This window comes from Zootoca vivipara, chromosome 6, assembly GCF_963506605.1.
Source record: "Zootoca vivipara chromosome 6, rZooViv1.1, whole genome shotgun sequence".
Taxonomy (NCBI): Eukaryota; Metazoa; Chordata; class Lepidosauria; order Squamata; family Lacertidae; genus Zootoca; species Zootoca vivipara.
In genome coordinates this window covers 13261942-13279906 of record NC_083281.1, presented here as the reverse complement: position 1 = coordinate 13279906, position 17965 = coordinate 13261942, and the positions used below count along the sequence as shown (strand labels likewise).

Here is a 17965-nt window from a genome sequence, read left to right as displayed (position 1 = left end):
AAATTTTATTTTCTTTAGGGGCATAATTTGGGTTGGTGAGGCTAGCAGGGGAAAATATTATTTTAAAAGCAGCTTATCAGTGGCCAACAGATCCCAGGCTATTTGGGATCCAGTCTCTGGCGAGGCTTCAGCTGTACAGGGGGTTCATTTTGGGGGGAGGGGGGTAAAGAAAATATGGTGATGGATTGAGAGAAAGGAGCGGGACTTCTTCTGCACCACTAATGGGAGCCGGGATGGAGGACTGCAGAGAAGCCAGGGATGGTGTTGGGGGGCAACCTTCCAGGGAAATCACAAAATTAAGGACGGGGTGGGGTGTATTAGGTGAGAAACCTGGGAAAATGCGGGGTGGGGTCTGCTGTCAGATGGGAAGCGGGATGCCCGGTTCCTCACGTGGCCAGTGCACAAAGGCATTGCTCCCACCAAACATCTTCAGCCTTCGCCTCCTCCTCTTCATCTAAGCCAGCGCTGGCTTTGCTGGGAGGTAATACCCGCAGCAGCAGGGCTGGGGGTGGGCTAGATGATGCTTTGGGGACCCTTCCAACTTCACAACTCTGTGAAGTGGGAACCAAGGAAAGGAAGGACAGGTCATGCTGGAGAACTGAGTAACACCCCCCCCCCAAAAAAAGGGGATCGGCTGAGGTTGGGAGAGGACGATTTCCTCTGCCAAATGGCGAATGATGGGCTGGAGAGGTGGCTGCGTGGCGCTGACGTCTCAAGGCCACTCCCAGGTGGCACAACGGCGATGCGGAGAGATGCACCTGACCGCCGCCGAGAAGGTGACCAATTGAGTCCACGGCGAATAATGCAGCGGCACCAACCGATTCAGCATTTTGCAGAGCAAGAGAAGCAGAGAGGGAAATCGCTGGAAAGGAAGGCTTGCGAGCAAAGCGGCTGCGAGAGCCTAGAATTAAATGCAGCCCCACGCAATGTTAAAGAGAGGCCTGATTAGAATGATTTCAGATTAAAACAAATTAGATCAGGGAGATCTGATTAGAGTAAGCGGCTCAAAATGGGCTTAGGCTGCAAAGCACAGGAGAGGCGGCAGGATCCGTAAGGCAGCAGAGAAAACAACGGATTATTGGCAGAGCTCATGTCCCAGAGCCCGAACTCCTGGGCTCTCTTTCTAGTTCAGGCGCTGGGGTGAACCTGCCTGGATTTGGCCCTGAGGGGGTCTCAGGAGGCAACAGGGGGCCCAAGGCACCAGCCTTAAATGTTTGGGTGCTGGGATCCTTCCACAATCGCAAATCCAGCCCCATGCCAGCCTTCTTAATTATGCAAGGAGCTGGGGGCCACAAGATCAGCCAGCCGGGAGGAGATTGTATGTGAATCCTACCAGGCCAGGGGGGGTCAAGGGGTTACGATCACTATACAAATCCCTTAACAACTTGGGACCAGATTACCTGTGAGATCAACTACCCCATATGTGCCCAATCAACCACTTCCATTGGTGGAATTGGCACTGCTACAGGTGCCACCTAAAGACCCCTTCCGCATTTGTGGGAAATCAATCTTTTAGTGTGGCAGCACCTATACATTGGAACTCCCTGCCTCTTGACATCACTGCCTACTGAAAACATTTTTGAAACCGCTCTAGATGCTTAGAAAGTTGGTGCAAGCCTTAATCTGTTTTCTGTCTGTGATTTTAACATTTCAAAAGTATTAAATTATTGTTGCTAATCTTTTTTAGTGGCAATTTTATCGGTTTACCTTTTTATAAACCACTCCGAGGGGTTTTCAACACTCAAATAGTGTATAAAGTATATGAAATTAAACAAGTAATGAATCCGTCTCCCCCCAGGGCTCGCTCCATCATCCGCCACAACCTGCGCCCCCTTCCACCAGAGGCGGAGCAAGGTGGGTGCCATACCTGAGAGGGGGGCCGGATCACTGCGCCCCCCCCGGCCTGGCCACCATGGCGGAGCGCAACCCCCCACCGGGCTGCCGGGTTGGATCGTGCCCCCCGAAAGAGGGAAGGAGACAGGTGAGCAAAAATGGAGGGGGGGTGAGATCAGCACTGCGTTCCCTGTCCCGTCCCTCCCTGCCTTCCACCTGTCTTGGACTGAAACTCCCACCTGCCCCCCCCCCCAGCAGTCACCAGGTTGGCAAAAGTTGGCGCTGTCTCCAAGGCCTCGGAGCAAAGCCTTCCTCTTAAGGGGAATGGCAGTCAGGGATGTCCGCCGGAAACCTTTGGGACGCTGAGAGCATGTCCTCTGCCATGGATCTGACGCTCCAGGGATCATTCCGGGATCTCTTACCTTCCGGGTCGAGCAGTTTGGCCAGCCCCAGCTGCTGTTCGGCCGTATTGAAAGCCTGCTGGAGGTTGTAGGCCGCATTGGATTTGGTCAGCTTCTTGAAATCGATGATATCTGGCCTGGCAAAGAGAATGGGTGCAAGAAGTCAGTCCGTGCAACAAACTACATTTCCCACTGGGTGGGGGGTCACAATCCCCTTGGGTCCCTCTGCTGCAGGGGGGTGCAGCACCCGGCAGCCCCTCGCACCTGTGCTTGTGGATGAGCGCGTTAAAGGCCAGGCCATCCCGCCAGCTGGTGGTGAAGTTCTGGATGTTGACCTCGGGGTACCTACGCAGGGAAGAGAGTCAGCGGGCGCAGGCCGTTCTGCACCTGACCGGGCGACTCCACCTCCCGCCCCACACCTGGCAAGCAGCATAGGTAGGAAGACTTGCCAGACCTGGCCAGGGAGGGAGACCGGAAACGGCTTTTTGTCGGCCCACCCACCCCCCACCCCCAGTTTCTAAATGCTTTATTGGTTGAAAACTTTATAACAAAAACATACAATAGATGTTATAGGCAAAATAAGAAATAAACAATTCTTCGTTCTTTAACTAATACTGGCTTTTGTACATCCATTTGTGGTTAAATTGGACAAGACCTCCGATCTTCCCCTTGCGTCCCCAAATTAAATTCCTTAAATATGCACTTAGTAGACTTTACTTTCTGTATGTTGTTTAACTTACTATCAATTTTATTTTATAAAATTATCCTAATTGCACATCGAAGCTCAATCAAGACCTGCCAACGGATTGGTCTTTGGACGATGTTCTTTTACACAGACTCTGTATGTATCCCACTCTGATAAATTTTTCATCTGTAACGTCTCTTAACCTTGCCGATAATCTCGCCAGTTCAGTGTACTCTCTTATTTTATTCTGCCAGTCTAATTTAGAATATCCTCTCCCTTCCAGCCTTTCGCGATTAGAATTCTGGCAGCGACTGTAACATACATTCAGACTCTCCTGAACTTTTTTGGGATTTCATTACCCAGAATTCCTAGCAGGAAGGCTTCAGGTTTCTTAGAGAAGGAGCATTTGAATATTTTCTTAAGCTCGTTGTAAATCATTTCCCAAAGTTGTCTGATCTTTTTACAGTTCCACCACAGGTAGATCCATGTGCCTTCCGCCTCCCTGCATTTCCAACAAATGTTTGTCCTAGACCTGAGCATTTTGGCTAGCTTAAGAGGCATTAATTGCCACCCGTAAAGCATTTTCATGCAATTTTCTTTTAAATCAAAACATGCTGTAAATTTGATGTCTTCCTTCCAGAGTCTCTCCCAATTTTCCATATAGATGTTGCAGCCGAGATCCTTGTCCTATTTCACCATTACGGATTTGACTTCTTCCTCCTTGACCTCCCAGCCAAGGAGTAAAATATCGATTTTAGATAGTATTTTATGTTTATTTTGGATCAAATCTTTCGGAGGGAGATCTGGGCTGCAACCTCGCCTGGCACCCCGGCCAGCAGAGAAAGGCGTGTGGTATGCCCCTTCTAACTGGGGGCACAAGGAGGATCACAAAACAGGACCCCGAGGCATCATCTAGTCCAGCGATGGCGAACCTATGACACGCGTGTCAGATGTGACACGCAGAGCCCTCACTGCTGGCACGCGTGCCCCATCAGCCCATTCACACTGCTATTTCCCCCCCCCCCCATTACCGGATCCAGAGATTGGTTTTTTAACCCTTTCTGTGCTGTTTTTTTCTGGCGCTTTGGCAGACGATGATTGGGTGTAACAGCGTTCGTTTTTTAACCCGTTCTGTGCTGGGTTTTTTGGCGCTTTGGCAGACTATGTCGGTGCTGCGTGTTAGTTCCAGCGAAGGTATTATTCGACATTTATTTCTGTTCCCTTTCCCCCTAAAAAAGCGTTGCAGCTTTGGAGCACCCCCCCCCCAAAAAAAAAGCAAAGCAACTTTTGCACCCCCCAAAAAAACCTCCAAAACTTTGGTCAGCAGCTCCCCCAAAACAGCTCAACAACTCTGGGCACTTCGTGATAAATAAGGGGTTTTTGGTTTGGTTAAATAATTAGTTTTTGGTTTGTTAAATACAGTTATGTATTACAATTATACATTTTTGTTGTTTAAACTATAAATATCGCAAAATTATGGTTTTCTTCCTCGAAGTGAGACACCACCCGAGTTATGTTCGTTTTTTTGGCAAATTTTGACACACCAAGCTCAAAAGGTTGCCCATCACTGATCTAGTCCAACCCCCGGCTATGCTTATTTTTAAAAAAAATCTATGCCCCCTGCCGCTTAAAACATATCCAGGAGGTGAGCTAATAAATAAAGGCATGGACCAAAAAAACCCCAAAAGCTTCCAATTCCCCCACTCAGCCACTGGGTGGCAGTGAGCCAGGCGCTGTTGTTCAGCTTAGGCTACCTCACAGGGTTGTTGTTGAGAATAATAAATAATAATTTATTATTATTTCTACCCCGCCCATCTGGTTGGGTTTCCCCAGCCACTTTGGGCGGCTCCCAACCGAATATTAAAAACACGATACAGCATCAAACATTTAAAACTTCCCTAAAGAAGAAAAAGATGGGAGGAAAATAGATAAATGAATTAAATTTAAAGGACTGAGGTAAAAATGGAAGGAATAACAATATGATGATTAATATTTGAAGTAATGAGTAAGAAACTGCTAAAGATGACTTGGAAAGGAAAATCAGTTAGAAGGGATCTGGGGAAGTTCAAGAAATAATGGTTGTAAAAATAGAAATAAGTTGATATTTGTTTGTATGTATTCTTATTTCCATGTTTTTTGTATTCTCTCTTTTTTTGTTTTTTGCTTTTCTTTTCTTTTTTAAAAAATATTATTTTTCTTTTTAATATCTGTTGTTTGTGTGATGCTGATGCATATATAAAACCAATAAAAATTATCTTTTTTTAAAAAAAAACTTCCCTAAAGAATCTCCCCGGTTGCCCAGAGCTCCCCAGAGGATGAAAGGGGGGGGAGAGGTGAGAGCAGCAACCACAAAAGTCTGTTTTAATGTGCTTTTACTGCTGCTTTGAGCTCTGATTTATTTTGTGCTGCTCCTGTTCCCTTAGCTTTCGATGGATTTTTCTCTTCAAGGCCACATTTCACACAAAAGCTGCCTCTGCAGGTTTCCAATTTATTTTACTTAACAAAATCTGCATATTCCTGAATTGAAGGGGGGGGGAGACTCTCTGCAAGCCTGCCGTTGGCAGGTCTTGATTGAGCTTCGATGTGCAACTTAAAATGATGGAATACGCAGAAATGGCGAGATTTACGGCAAGGTTAAGAGATAAAGGCAACAAAGACTTTTAAAAAGACTGGAATACATTTATATTATATTTGCAGAAGTGTTGTAAAGAATTAGACTCATTAGCAGGGTTTGAGTAAACACCAAGTGAAAGAAAGAAAAAAGAATGTTAAAGATATAGACCAGGGGTCAGCAACCTTTTTCAGCCATGGGCCAGTCCACCGTCCCTCAGACCATGTGGTGGGCTGGACTATTTGGGGGGGGGGATGAACGAATTCCTATGCCCCACAAATAACCCAGATGCATTTTAAATAAAAGCACACATTCTACTCATGTAGAAACACACTGATTCCCATTATAAATCAATTATATATATAATTGATATATATATATAAAATAATATATATTAATAATATATATAAGAATAATATATTAATAATATTAATAATATATATAATAATATATATAATTGATATATATATAATTGATTATTCGTTTTGTGTAAGTTTTCGTAGGTTATCATGTCTTTTTTGTATTATTTGTTTTTTGTTTTGTTGCTGTTTGTTTTTCTTTTGATTCTGTACTATTATTCTCATGTTTAGTTTGACAAGTGTGTGTGTATGTGTTGTAAATAAATTCAATAAAATAAAATAAAAAGAGAAGGGGAGCTGCCCTCGCTCACTGCTCACCCGGCCGTCTTCATCTGGCACCAGAGGAGCAAGGCGTCCTTGGCGGAGCGAGTCTCCCGGTTGTCCTCCGTTTCTATTTTGATCACCTGGATCTGCAAATTTCAACGTTTTAGCAGTTTCAGTTTTTGCAACATGTTGCCCTTGGCGTTTCTTGTTTTATCTCTTTGCAAACCGCATTCAGCTTCCTTCCTTCCTATTTTATTAAATTTCAAGAATTTCACATATGCACTCCAAAACATAATAAATTTTTATTTGTTTCCCCCCGACTTCGCCTCCCGTTTCTCATTTCTTCCCCCTTGCAGAACCCTGTCTTCTCTCCCTTGCATCACAACCACCAGACCATCACCTCTCATTCCTTCTGTGGCTCATAGTTCGAATCCTGTTCTCATTGCTTTGAGGTTCCTTTCTTTTATTCATTCATTTTGGCAACCAAGCAGGGTGTAAATTATAGGAACTACAGTCATACCTCGGGTTAAATACGCTTCAGTTTGAGTACTTTCAGTTTAAATACTCCGCGGACCCGGAAGTGTTTACCTCCGGGTTCCGCCATGCGCGCATGCGCAGAAGTGATCTGCGTGGTTCGCGCATGCGCAGAAGCGATCTGCGCGGTTCGCACATGCGCAGAAGTGCTCTATCGTCGCTTCACGCACACGTGCTATCGCCGCTCGGATTAAGTACTTTTCGGGGTGCAAATGGCACCCCAGAACCAATAAGTACTTAACCCAAGGTACCGCCTTCATTTTATGGATCAATGGTCTCATTAGACAGTAAAATTTGTGTTAAATTGCTGTTTTAGGGGGTGTTTTTCATTGTCTGGAACCGATTAATCCACTTTCCATTACTTTCAATGGGAAAGTTCACTTCAGGTTATGTACGCTTCAGGTTAAGTACGGACTTCCTGGAAAACTCAGGAGTTACCGACGATTGAAGAGTGGCAGACAAAAATGATAGACTATGCTGAATTAGCAAGACTGACTAGCAGGATCCGAAACCAGGGAGAGACAAAGTTCCAAAAAGACTGGAGTAAATTTGTGGACTATATGGAGAGGAATTGTAGAAGCTTAAAGACACTTGCAGGACTGAAATAAATCCTACGAAATGACTTTAAGTAGAAGGAGTAAAGGAACTGCGAGATAAGAGTTGATAAGAAAACCAGATGAGGGGAGGGAGGGAAGTCAAAGCTCGGCAGAGCATTGGGAATTTGAGATAGATGAACAGGTGTTAAAAAAGAGAAAATTTGTGTGTGTTGTGTTTGTGTTTGTTGTTGAATGTTTTGTTTTGTTTAAAGTGTTTATTTGAAAAATTTAATAAATTGCTTTTTTAAAAAAAAGTACGGACTTCCAGAACCAATTAAGTACTGAACCTGAGGTACCACTGTAAAATAAATAAATAAATCTGGGGACGTGCTATCGTTCTATTATCTATTAAATCTGTATACTGCCCTTCAGTCAAAGAGCACAGGGCAGTTCGGGGTTATTGTTCTTCTTGTTGTTCTTCTTTTGCCTTTTGTGTTTTCATTTTGTGTTTTTATGTTGTGAACTGCCCTGTGATCTTCGCATGGAGGGCAGTATACAAATTTAATAATAGTAAAATATAAAACGTAAACGCAAAATGCATAGTAAGAACAAGAACGGAAACAAATACCAACAATTCAGAGCAGGCTCAAACTTTGGTTCTTCAAACGCTTTTTGGTAATGCAAAATGGATTAATCCGTTCCAGACTTTTTTAAAAACAAAACAAAACCCTAAAACAGCAATTTGACATGAATTTTACTCTCTAATGAGACCATTGATCCTAAAATGAAAGCAATAATTATTGTATTGTACTATAAAATAAATAAGACAGTATGGTGGACAATAAAAATAAAAATTACTGTTTTTTTCTGACCTGCACTGATGATAGCCATTGTTTGGATGGGGGGCTTTTATCCATTACCGCAGTCACATAAACAATCAAACATTTGACTTCCGAAATGTTTGGAAACCAAGGCGCAGCTTCTGATTGGTGCAGGCGCCCCGGAAACAATGGCCGACAGTCACATCGGACGTTCAGCTTCCAAAAAATGTTCGAAAACCGGAACACTTCCTTCCGGGTTTTCGGCGTTTGAGAACCAAGGTGCCACTGTAGTGTGTTCCAACAGCCACAATTCGCACTCTCAGCGGCCAACAGGAAGCCCTAGAGCCCCACAGAGCCCCAGATGTGCGGCAGGGGCATACCCGCCAACTCCCGGTAAGAAAAATCCGGGATCAGCAGCATTGTCGTACCAGAAGTCGCTTCTACACATGTCTGGACATGTGAAGAAGCAACTTCCGGTGCCCAGATATGGGCAGAGCGGCACCCGAAATCGGTTCTGCGCATGTCCAGACATGCGCAGAAGGAGCCTCCCTGGCAGGTAGGAAATCCGGGGGATTTACGGGATTTTTCTCTATTCGGGATAACAGCGGGAAACGGGTTTAAATACGGGGGTTTCCTGTGAAAAATGGGAGACTTGGCAGCTATGGGCGGGGGTCTTCGCCCCCCCCCCCGGGCCCTACCTGGAAGCGCAGAATAATGGTCCAGATGAGGCCAAGAGTCAGGCGGTGGTTTCCATCCACGATGTCGTGGGAGCCCACGTTCTCCAGGTGGACGCGCTGCTCCTTCAGGAACTGCAGGGCCTTGTCCACATTCTCCAGGGAGTGGATTCGCATCCTGCCACGGGTGGGCTTGGGCTGACGGGGGCGGAAGCAGACAGGTGTGTGTGGGAGAGACTCTCTTCCCCCCCCCGAAAGCCACACACACCCCACCTCAGGCCCTTCTCCTCCCCTCACAGAACTCAACCTCAGAATCTGCTCCGAAGGCCAGAAACTCTGAGGCCGGCGGTGTGAGAGCAAAGGAGGGTATTCTCTGACCATGTGCAGAGTGCACTCTCTTTTGTAACACAGAACGCATCCCACATTGTGTCCTTCTCTCCCCCCCCCCCCCCCCACGGAGCAAAACCCCAGAGCCTGCTCTGAACGCCAGAAACTCCAGACCTGGTTAGAGCAAAGAGGGAAACGCCCCTGACCATCTGCAGAGTGCATTCTGTATTGCAAATGCATCTCGCATCAGGCCCTTCTCCTGCCCCCCCCCCAGAGCAAAACCTCAGAAATCCTGGAGCCAGTGGCGTCGGAGTGAAGAAGGAAACGCCCCTGACCATGTGCAGAGTGCGTTCATCAGCGCAACACAGAAATCCACAGGTCTGGGCCCATGTTTTCCTCTTTCGAAGCCCCCCCCCAAGACACTCCTAGCCTCCTCTCGCCCCAAAGCCCCTCCTCACCAGCTGCTCCCCGGAGAGCACCTCCAGCAGCTTGGTCAGCATGAATCCGTCCCGCAGGTCGGTGTAGAGATCGCTGATGCGGCAGGAGGCCTGGCTCAGGTGCGAGTTCACCCATTTGGTGAAGGTCTTCTTCTGCACAGCGTCACGCTCGTCTGGCAGGAAGAGGGGGGTCAAGCTGAGTAGGCGGAGCCCCCCAGGGTACCCCCAGTCCCCTCCCTTTGCCCACCAGGGCACCCACCCCAAGATCACCCAGAGGACTCTGCCCGGAGACCACCCGCTTTGCCGGCTGCAGAGCCATAGAACTGGGAAGGGACCCGAGTCAAAACAGCGATGTGAATATCTTGGACTAGCAAAACCAACAGAATCCATCAGAAATCATTGGGGTGTTTTTAAAATGGGATGGGATGTTTTAGAATGGGGTGTTTTTAAAAATAACATGATGAAATACATTTCCAACAATGACTCGTGGTTGAGCATACACTAAATCCCACAGAGTTAAGAGAATGGTCTTTCGTAGAACAAGAACAGAGGCAGGAAATTTTAGAAATGAGAAATTATGAACTTCATACAAGGGGTCAACAAACGTTTTCAGCAGGGGGCTGGTCCATGTCCCTCAGACCTTGTGGGGGGCTGGACTATATGGGGGGGTGAACGAATTCCTATGCCCCACAAGTAACCCAGAGATGCATTTTAAATAAAAGGACACATTCTACTCATGTAAAAACACGCTGATTCCCAGACTGTCTGTGGGCCAGATTGAGAAGGCGATTGGGCCGGAAACGGCCCCCGGGCCTTAGTTTGCCTACCCATGGCATAGAAGTGGAAGGAAGTCATTAACAAGTCAGGGAATAAAACCAGAGATTAGGCATAGGTAAGAAAATAAGAGTAGTGAGGAGAAATTGATAAGGTGAAGATAAAAGGAGCTCTTACTGGAAATATATGTTTATAATAATGTCGATGATGGTTTGTATTTCTTAAAAAACTGTATGTCTTTAATGAGATTTTTCATTTAACTTTATTTTCTATTTTTTCTTCTATTTTTTCTCCTTCTTTTCTTTCATAACAGAAAAGTGTGTTTGATTTGTGTAATTTTAAACGTGTAAATAAAAATAAAAATAAGAACTTGGAAGGGACCCCAAGCGGTCATCTAGCCCAACCCCAGGCAATGAGGGAGACTCCAGCAAGGGTCTGTCTCCAATGATATGCTGGGGCCGATTTCTAACCCAGCGCCACCAGCAAAGTGAGCTTAAGCCCCCTTGCCTCTCCTAGAGAGAGCCCCCTTCCCCCCCCCCAGCTTCACAGATGAACTGACCCGGCAAATTGACAGCTGACTCGGCTGTCTGTCTGGCCCCTCCCACCCTCCCAGGCAGGCAGGCAGCTTCTCATTGATGAAGGAAACTGCCGCCATGTGCATTACTGCTACCAGTCAGTGTAGACAAGGCTGAACTGGGTGGAACCCAGCTCTCCTCCCTATTTATTCTTCCACCAGCTATTCTGCGGCTGTCTTTGATATGAGCCCCACAAGCAATTTTCAAAGCGGGGGAGAGGGGGGCTTCTGGGTGCCAGAGGGGCTCAGGGTTGGCAGAATAAGGCTGGGCAGGGGGGGCAGGAGCCTCTCACTATTCAGAGGCTGCCGGGGAGACGGGAGGGACAGACAGACCCTTTGGCACTGGGGGAATCGCCAAGAATCCTCGAGATTCTGCTCTCCCTCCACCCCCCCCCCAGGCAAGCTAGCCTGCTGCCCCCCCCCAAGCAAAGGGGGCACTGTCCCATCGTCAGTACCAAAGTCAGATTCAGCTGCCAGCCCCGTTGGCGTGCTAGATCGGGAACGCATCTTGCGGAATTAATTAAGCAGACTTTATTGGATTTGGAATTAATGTGCAATTAATCGCTCCCATTTTGAATTTCACCACGCTGTTATCTTCCTTAGCGGGTTGTGCGAGGCGCTATTCTGAATAATGCGCTTTGCAGGGTAGGGAAGCGGTCACTGGCGACGAGTTTAGGGAACTGGGGGGTGGGGGGTGGGGCTAAGCAGTTTTTTTAGTACCCCTGACTCCGACAAAGCTGGCCTCCTTGCTCCCTGCAATTGTGCCTCCGTCTCTTATTGAGCAATCCTGCGGGATCTTGGGGGGAGGGGGGGGTCAGACCACATCCCTGTGCTCTGGCACATCCTGCATTGCTGGGGGTTGGACTAGATGTCCACTGGGGGTCCCTTCCAACCCTGGGCGTCTGAAATCCCAACCAAGCTCACCCATGTTGTGCCTGCCACCTGCAATTCAGCCTCCCCTTGTCCAACCGTTTATATCCTTGCAGGCCGGCAAGAACCACGCAAGACGTACCGGCCAAGGCCTTGATCCGCGAGCACTCAAAGAGTTTGGCCGTGGCCGTGGCCTCATCCCAGGGCCGGTGGTGGTGGTGGTGTTCAGTGCTCTCCCACCGGGTGTTGTTATTCTGCTGCTGCTGCTGCTGCTGCGCCTCCAGGTTGTCCAGCTTGGCTGGCGTGACATTTGCCATCTTGCCCCTGGCGCCGGGAGGAAGGCTCCTTTACGGATCTGCGCAGAAGGACCTCATGGGCGCCTGGAGCCCCGGCCAGCCCTCCTGCGGAGATGGCACAGAAGACCAACTGAGAGGACGCAATGCAAAGGCAGAGTTTTGAAGGAGGCAGAGTTTGAGAGTCAAGGAGAGGACAGTTTTGAAAGGCCAGACAGCTGCTGCCAGTCAGTGTAAGCAACAGTGAGCCAGATGGAGCCTCAAGGGCCTAACTCTGTACAAAGCAGCAGCTCCTCCCAGCACCCCATGAGACATAAATCCTGCTTTATAGCTAAAGCAGTGTTTCCCAACCTTGTGCCTCCAGGTGTTTTTGGCCTACAACTCCCATGATCCCTAGCTAGCAGGAGCAGTGGTCAGGAATGATGGGAATTGTAGTCCGGAAACAGCTGGAGGCACAAGGTTGGGAAACACTGAGCTAAAGTATTGCTCTGTTGCTGTAGGTCAGGCATAGGCAAACTGGAGGACAGTCAGCCCTCCAGATGTTTTTGGCCTACAACTCCCATGATCCCTAGCTAGCAGCAGTGGTCAGGGATGATGGGAATTGTAGTCCCAAAACATCGGGAGGGCTGAGTTTGCCTATGCCTGCTGTAAGTTATTTCCCCCTTGGACCCTGGATGGGTTTATTTAAATGAACTGGAGAAACTGAAGCGGGTGGAAGAGTTCTAAGAGAGAGGAGTATGCGAACATAATAGGATTTCGCTTAACTTTTAGTTGTTGTTTTTTTAAATACTGTTTTATATATTATGTTTTATGCAGGACTATTTTTCTAGAAAAAGAGGAACCAGAACTCACCATGAACACCTCCCTTGTTCTCTTAGAATAGCAACGGCAGGGGAGGTGCTGGAACGGGGAGTTTCGGCTGAAAAAAAGCCCTGGTTTTATGGATGATTCGTTAATCATATAATATGATGCACACAATAGCTGTGATGTTCTGTTCTGGTTATTTGTAAGTCGCTTTGGGATTTGTTTGAATGAAAACCAGCATAGAAATAGAAGAAATGAAATGAGGAGGGGGAGCTTTTGCCCTAGAAAGCAGACAGTAGCCCGTTACTATTTTCCAAGGGTTCTGCAGGGCTGGTTCTTTAACGTGGAGTGCTGTCTGCAAGGAACCCCCTTCCCACTCCCTTGCTTTGGGCTGAGAAGGCCTGCTTTCTGCCTCGCCCTCCTGGCAAGTCGGGATCCGGGTTGCCCCATCCCCTTCCCCAGCCCATTTGGCTCCCAAGGTGAGGGAGGAGGCTGGACAGTCTGCATCACTGGCCAGGAGCCAACGCCCAGGTGGAGAGAAGGCAGGGGAACCCCAGAAGAGACGGAGTGGGATATTTCATGGGGGGCACCCAGGAATCCGAAGGAAGAAAAGGAAGGAAGAAAACTGGGAGGCATCTAAGGAAACCAGTGCGGCTGCATAAGGAGCTTACAGATGAGCTGAGAGTTAAGAAAGGCAGAGCCGTCTTTCCCATAGGGCTTAGTGGTGCATCGCGCCAGGGCGCCGGCCTCTCAGGGGCACCCCAGCAGGTGAGGGAGCTGGGCGGCTTTGCCAACAGCCTTCCCTTTCCCTGGACGCCTGACAACTGTGCCCCACCAACCATAAGGCTGGCAGACGAGCAGCTTCCCTCCCAAGCCTCCTCGGGAGGAGAGTGATCCCCGCAAAGGCTTAGGATGGAAGCTGCACCCGGCCAACCATATGGCTGGCAGTGCGCAAGTATGGCCACCCCAACACTATCCATGGTAATTTAGGAAGACTGGGCAGAAATTTGCACCCCAGCGCCGCACCTGCTAAAGACAGCCCTGAAGAAGGGCATGTATAAGAAATGGAAGAAAGGGGAAATCACAAAGGAGGAATATTCACGAGTTGCAGAGGGAAGGTCAGGCTGGCTAAAGCTTAGAATAAGCCCAGGCTTACAAGAGAGGTAAAAAATAATAATAAAGTTTTCTTCGCTATGTCCGAAGTAAGAGGAAGAACAGGCAAGTGGTAGGTCCTCTGTGTGGGGAAGACTGAGAAATGCTCTTGGGTGACAGAGAAAAGGCGGAACTCCTCAACACCTACTTTGCCTCTGTCTTCACCCAAAAAGAAAGCGTTGCCCAACCTGGTGATAACAGAATAAATATTGTAAGGAGGGAGCTGCAGCCCAAGATAGGAAAATAGATAGTAAGGGAACACCTAGATACTTGTTTGTTGTTGTTTAGTCATTTAGTCACGTCTGACTCTTCGTGACCCCAATGAATTCAAATCTCCAAGGCCTGATGATCTGCATCCAAGGAGCTTGATTTCAGAGCCTTTGTCTATGATCTTTGAGAATTCTTGGAGAATAGGTGAGGTCCCTACAGACTGGAGGCGGGCAAAGGTTGTCCCCATCTTAAAAGGGGGGGGGGAGGAAGACCCAGGTAACTACCGACCAGTGAGCTTGATATCTATACCAGGGAAGGTCCAAGAACAGATAATACAACGGTTGGTCTGTGAGCATTTAGAAAAGGATGCTGTGATTACTAAGACCCAGCATGGGTTTCTCAAAAATAAGTCATGCCAAACCAATCTCTCTCTTTTTTGGATCAGGGAAATGCTGTGGACATAGTGTATATTGATTTCGGTAAGGCTTTTGACAAAGTCCCCCATGAGGAAGATGGTAAAATGTGGGGTGAATGAGGTAACTGTTAGGTGGATTTTGTAGCTGGTTGACTGACTGAACCCAAAGAGGACTCATTAATGGTTCCTCGTCATCCTGGGGGAAAGTGACAAGTGGGGTGCTGCTGCAGGGTTCTGTCCTGGGCCTGTTGTTGTTCAACGCCTTTATGAATGACTTGGATGAAGGAACTGAGGGGGTGCTCATCAAATTTGCAGGTGACACCAAACTGGGAGGGGTAGCTAATGCCGCAGAAGACAGAATGACCTTAACAGATTGGAGAACTGGGTGCAAGCTAACAAAATGAATTTCCATAGGGACAAATGTCAAGTTCTGCAGTTAGGCAGGAAGAACCAGATGCACAAATATAGTATGGGGGACACCTGGCTTACTAGAAGGACATGTGAAAAGGATCTCTGGGTCTTGGTGGACCACAAGCTGAACATGAGTCCACAGTGTGATGCAGCAGCAGCAAAAAAAAAAGGGTAACACTATTCTAGGCTGCAACAACAGAAGTCTAGTGTCCAGATCAAGGGAAGTAAGAGTCCCACTCTATTCTACCTTAGCCAGACCACACCTGGAATACTGTGTCCAACATAAGGGAAGCCTCAAAGGCAACAGTGATGACTCTGGCCAGTGGCCCACCTAGTCCAGCAACCTCTTCTCACAGTGGCTGGCCAGAAACCTGCAAGCAGGATCCATGCACAAAACCCCTCTTCCCTCCCACAGTTTCCAGCAACTGGGATCTAGAGGCATGTCCAGGAGGCAGGAGGAGAAGGCATTGGGAGGGAGGCAAGGGGGGAGCATGGCAGAGAGAGGCTTTCACAATAGCTCTGCAAGGTAGACCAGTCTGAAGCTCGTCTAAAGTCATAAAGAATCGTAATTTGTCTCAGGACTCACAGTCATGCTGCCAATTATTACTTAATTAGCAAAATTTCTATACTGTGTACAGTACTGCTTGATTGTAGATGGCATACTGCTTGATTGTACAGTAAACCTCTAAGCTCTTTTTTCATATTATACTGTATTGTATTGTATTACCATATCACACACACACACACACACACACTACAATTGCCCATCGAACAGCCAATTTTAACAGCTCCAGGCACCTTGGGTGAAGGGAAAAGGGCCTGGCCAGCCTTCAAGCAGACCCAAGATGCTTTGGACTACAACTCCCATCATGCAGGACCTGACTGGCTGGGGCTGATGGGAATTGTAGTCCAAAGAATCTGGAGGGCCCCCCCCCAGGTTGACCAAAGTCCAGATCTAATTGTGTTGACTTCAGTTAATAACTTATCTAACAGTTGATGCAAGTAAGTAATTGTAAGAACTGGAAAAGTATTGGCATAGCCAAGGGGGAGGCAGCTCTCCCCATCAAGTAAAACAACAGAAATACCAGTACCATACTTAAATTGAATGACCAATCATGTTGGTTCTGCCCAACAAAGTCCTCCCCCCCCCCCAACCAAAATCCTGGCTCCGCCCAAGAGGAGAAAAGCCTGGCTGCTGGATCAGGCCCATTACTCCAGGATCCTGTACTCACAGTGGCCAACCACATCATCCCTGTGGGAATTTGGCGGGTAGGATGCAGCCTGCTCACCCATTTAGCTATTTTAAAACCCCATATATTTCCAGAATAATAGAGAGCCCAGCTTCTAAGCACTGCTATTTTCAGGAACTTCAAGCTCAGCTTTTTAAAACGCTGAAGTCTCAAAATTGTCTGGGCCCAAGAGGGAGGGCTGACCCACGATCCTCTTGCACGACCCTTGGGGAGCCACCCAGGATCGCAGCAGAGGAGCCCCCCCCCCAGTGGGGCTTGGGCTTCTTGGAGGATCCGGGGGGCAGGAACAATCCCTAGAAAGGGCGGGCAGAGCCACAGAGAAGAGGGGGTGGCAAGAGCAGCTTGTTTTCCCCCCTTCCGCAGCGCTGCAGACGCACCTCCATCCCAGCACCATCTTTGGGCACTGACCCGAGAACTGCAGGTGCTTCTGGGCGCCGATCCTGCTGGGCTGGGGCCGGGGGGGGGGCAAGGACTGAGCAGGCCCTTCTCCTCCGGCTTTGCCCTTCTATCTGGCAGGGAGGGAGAGGTGTCCGCTGACCTTTCGCGGCCACAGTTTTTTGGGGACGCCGGTGCCTTTCCGAGGCGCGCGGACATGCCGCCAAGCACGCGCTGGTCCAGCCGGGAGGGCCTCTCCTCCGCCGCCGGGAGCAGAAAACTGGGGGGCGGGATGTGTGGGGGGGAGAGAGCCTGCAGCCCCTGCCCTCCCTCGGGCAGACCAAAACCATCACCCCAAGACCCTTCTCGGCCCCAAACGGAGGACCAGACCCCACTCCGTCCCCAAAGATAAGGCCAGCGCCAAATACTGTATAGGGCCGGCCAGCCCCACCACCCACCGAAACAGAGCGATTTTGGGGTGGCGGGGGGGTCGGGTGTCTAACTCCCTTTCTGGATCCCCTTCGCATGGAAGCGCTTTGCATGACTAGGGCCCCCCGCGACTTACCTCCCTAGGGTGCCCCGACGCCGCGGAGAAGCGTCCCACGGCCCTGCCGCGCCCGGTGCCCGGTTGTGGCGACGGCGGCGATGCTCAGTGGCTGCAGGAGGCGGGCGGAGGCCGGCGGCGGAGGCCCCCGGCGCAGCCCCGCAGCATCATCCGCTGCCGCCGCAGCCAATCCCGGGGCTCCGCTCCGGCCCGGTCCCGCGCCCGCCCGCCTCGCCCCGCCGCTGCCCGGAGCGCTTTCCAGGAAGGCAGGCAGGGAGACAGGCGCGCACGCGGGCGCGGACCCAAAGATGCTCGCGGGGGGCGCGCGCGCCCGGCCGGCCCCACCTGAAGCGGCCCCGGGGGGACCAAGGCACAAAGAAGGGCGCGCCGGGCTGGGGGCCCAGGCGGCGGCGAGAAGGGCGCGCCCGAGCGAGCGGTCACCTTGGGCCCGTCCTTCGGCTCGCCGGCCGAGCGGCTCCCACTCCCTCTGCCCGGGCACCGGCGAGCATCGCGGCCCCTCCTCCTGGAGCCGCGCGCTGCAAAGAGTGGGGGGGCGGAGAAGGGGGTCTTTGATGAAGAGAGGGCCGGTGGGGAGGGCTGAGTGTCTGATTCAGCCGGGGATTCTCCTCGTCTAGGGCTGCTTCGCACCGGCACTGGCCGAGAGGCAGGTACCGGAGGGTCGTCGGTAGGAGGAGGAGGCTGCTGGGGGTCTTTGCCGGAGTGGTTTACGACAAGGGAGCCCGGGAGTCCCTTTTGGGAGAAGGGGGCAGTGGAGGAGGGCGTGCCCGCCGCCCCGCTGCCGAGAGGCCGG

The 17965-nt window shown here is 49.6% G+C and overlaps 1 protein-coding gene across 1 annotated transcript in view; it reads right to left on the bottom strand.

Annotated features, from left to right (window-relative positions):
* SPTBN4 (spectrin beta, non-erythrocytic 4) overlaps window positions 1-17256 on the bottom strand; it is a 104757-nt gene extending 87501 nt beyond the window's left edge. The window contains exons 1-7 of the mRNA XM_035118507.2: window positions 17176-17256; window positions 11843-12101; window positions 9504-9655; window positions 8743-8916; window positions 6208-6299; window positions 2499-2579; window positions 2256-2371 (exon numbers count right to left, since the gene is read on the bottom strand). Coding sequence (XP_034974398.2) covers window positions 2256-2371; window positions 2499-2579; window positions 6208-6299; window positions 8743-8916; window positions 9504-9655; window positions 11843-12017 — 790 coding nt within the window. The 5' untranslated portion in view covers window positions 12018-12101; window positions 17176-17256. The remainder of the gene's footprint in view (window positions 1-2255; window positions 2372-2498; window positions 2580-6207; window positions 6300-8742; window positions 8917-9503; window positions 9656-11842; window positions 12102-17175) is intronic.
* Window positions 17257-17965: the final 709 nt, after the last annotated feature.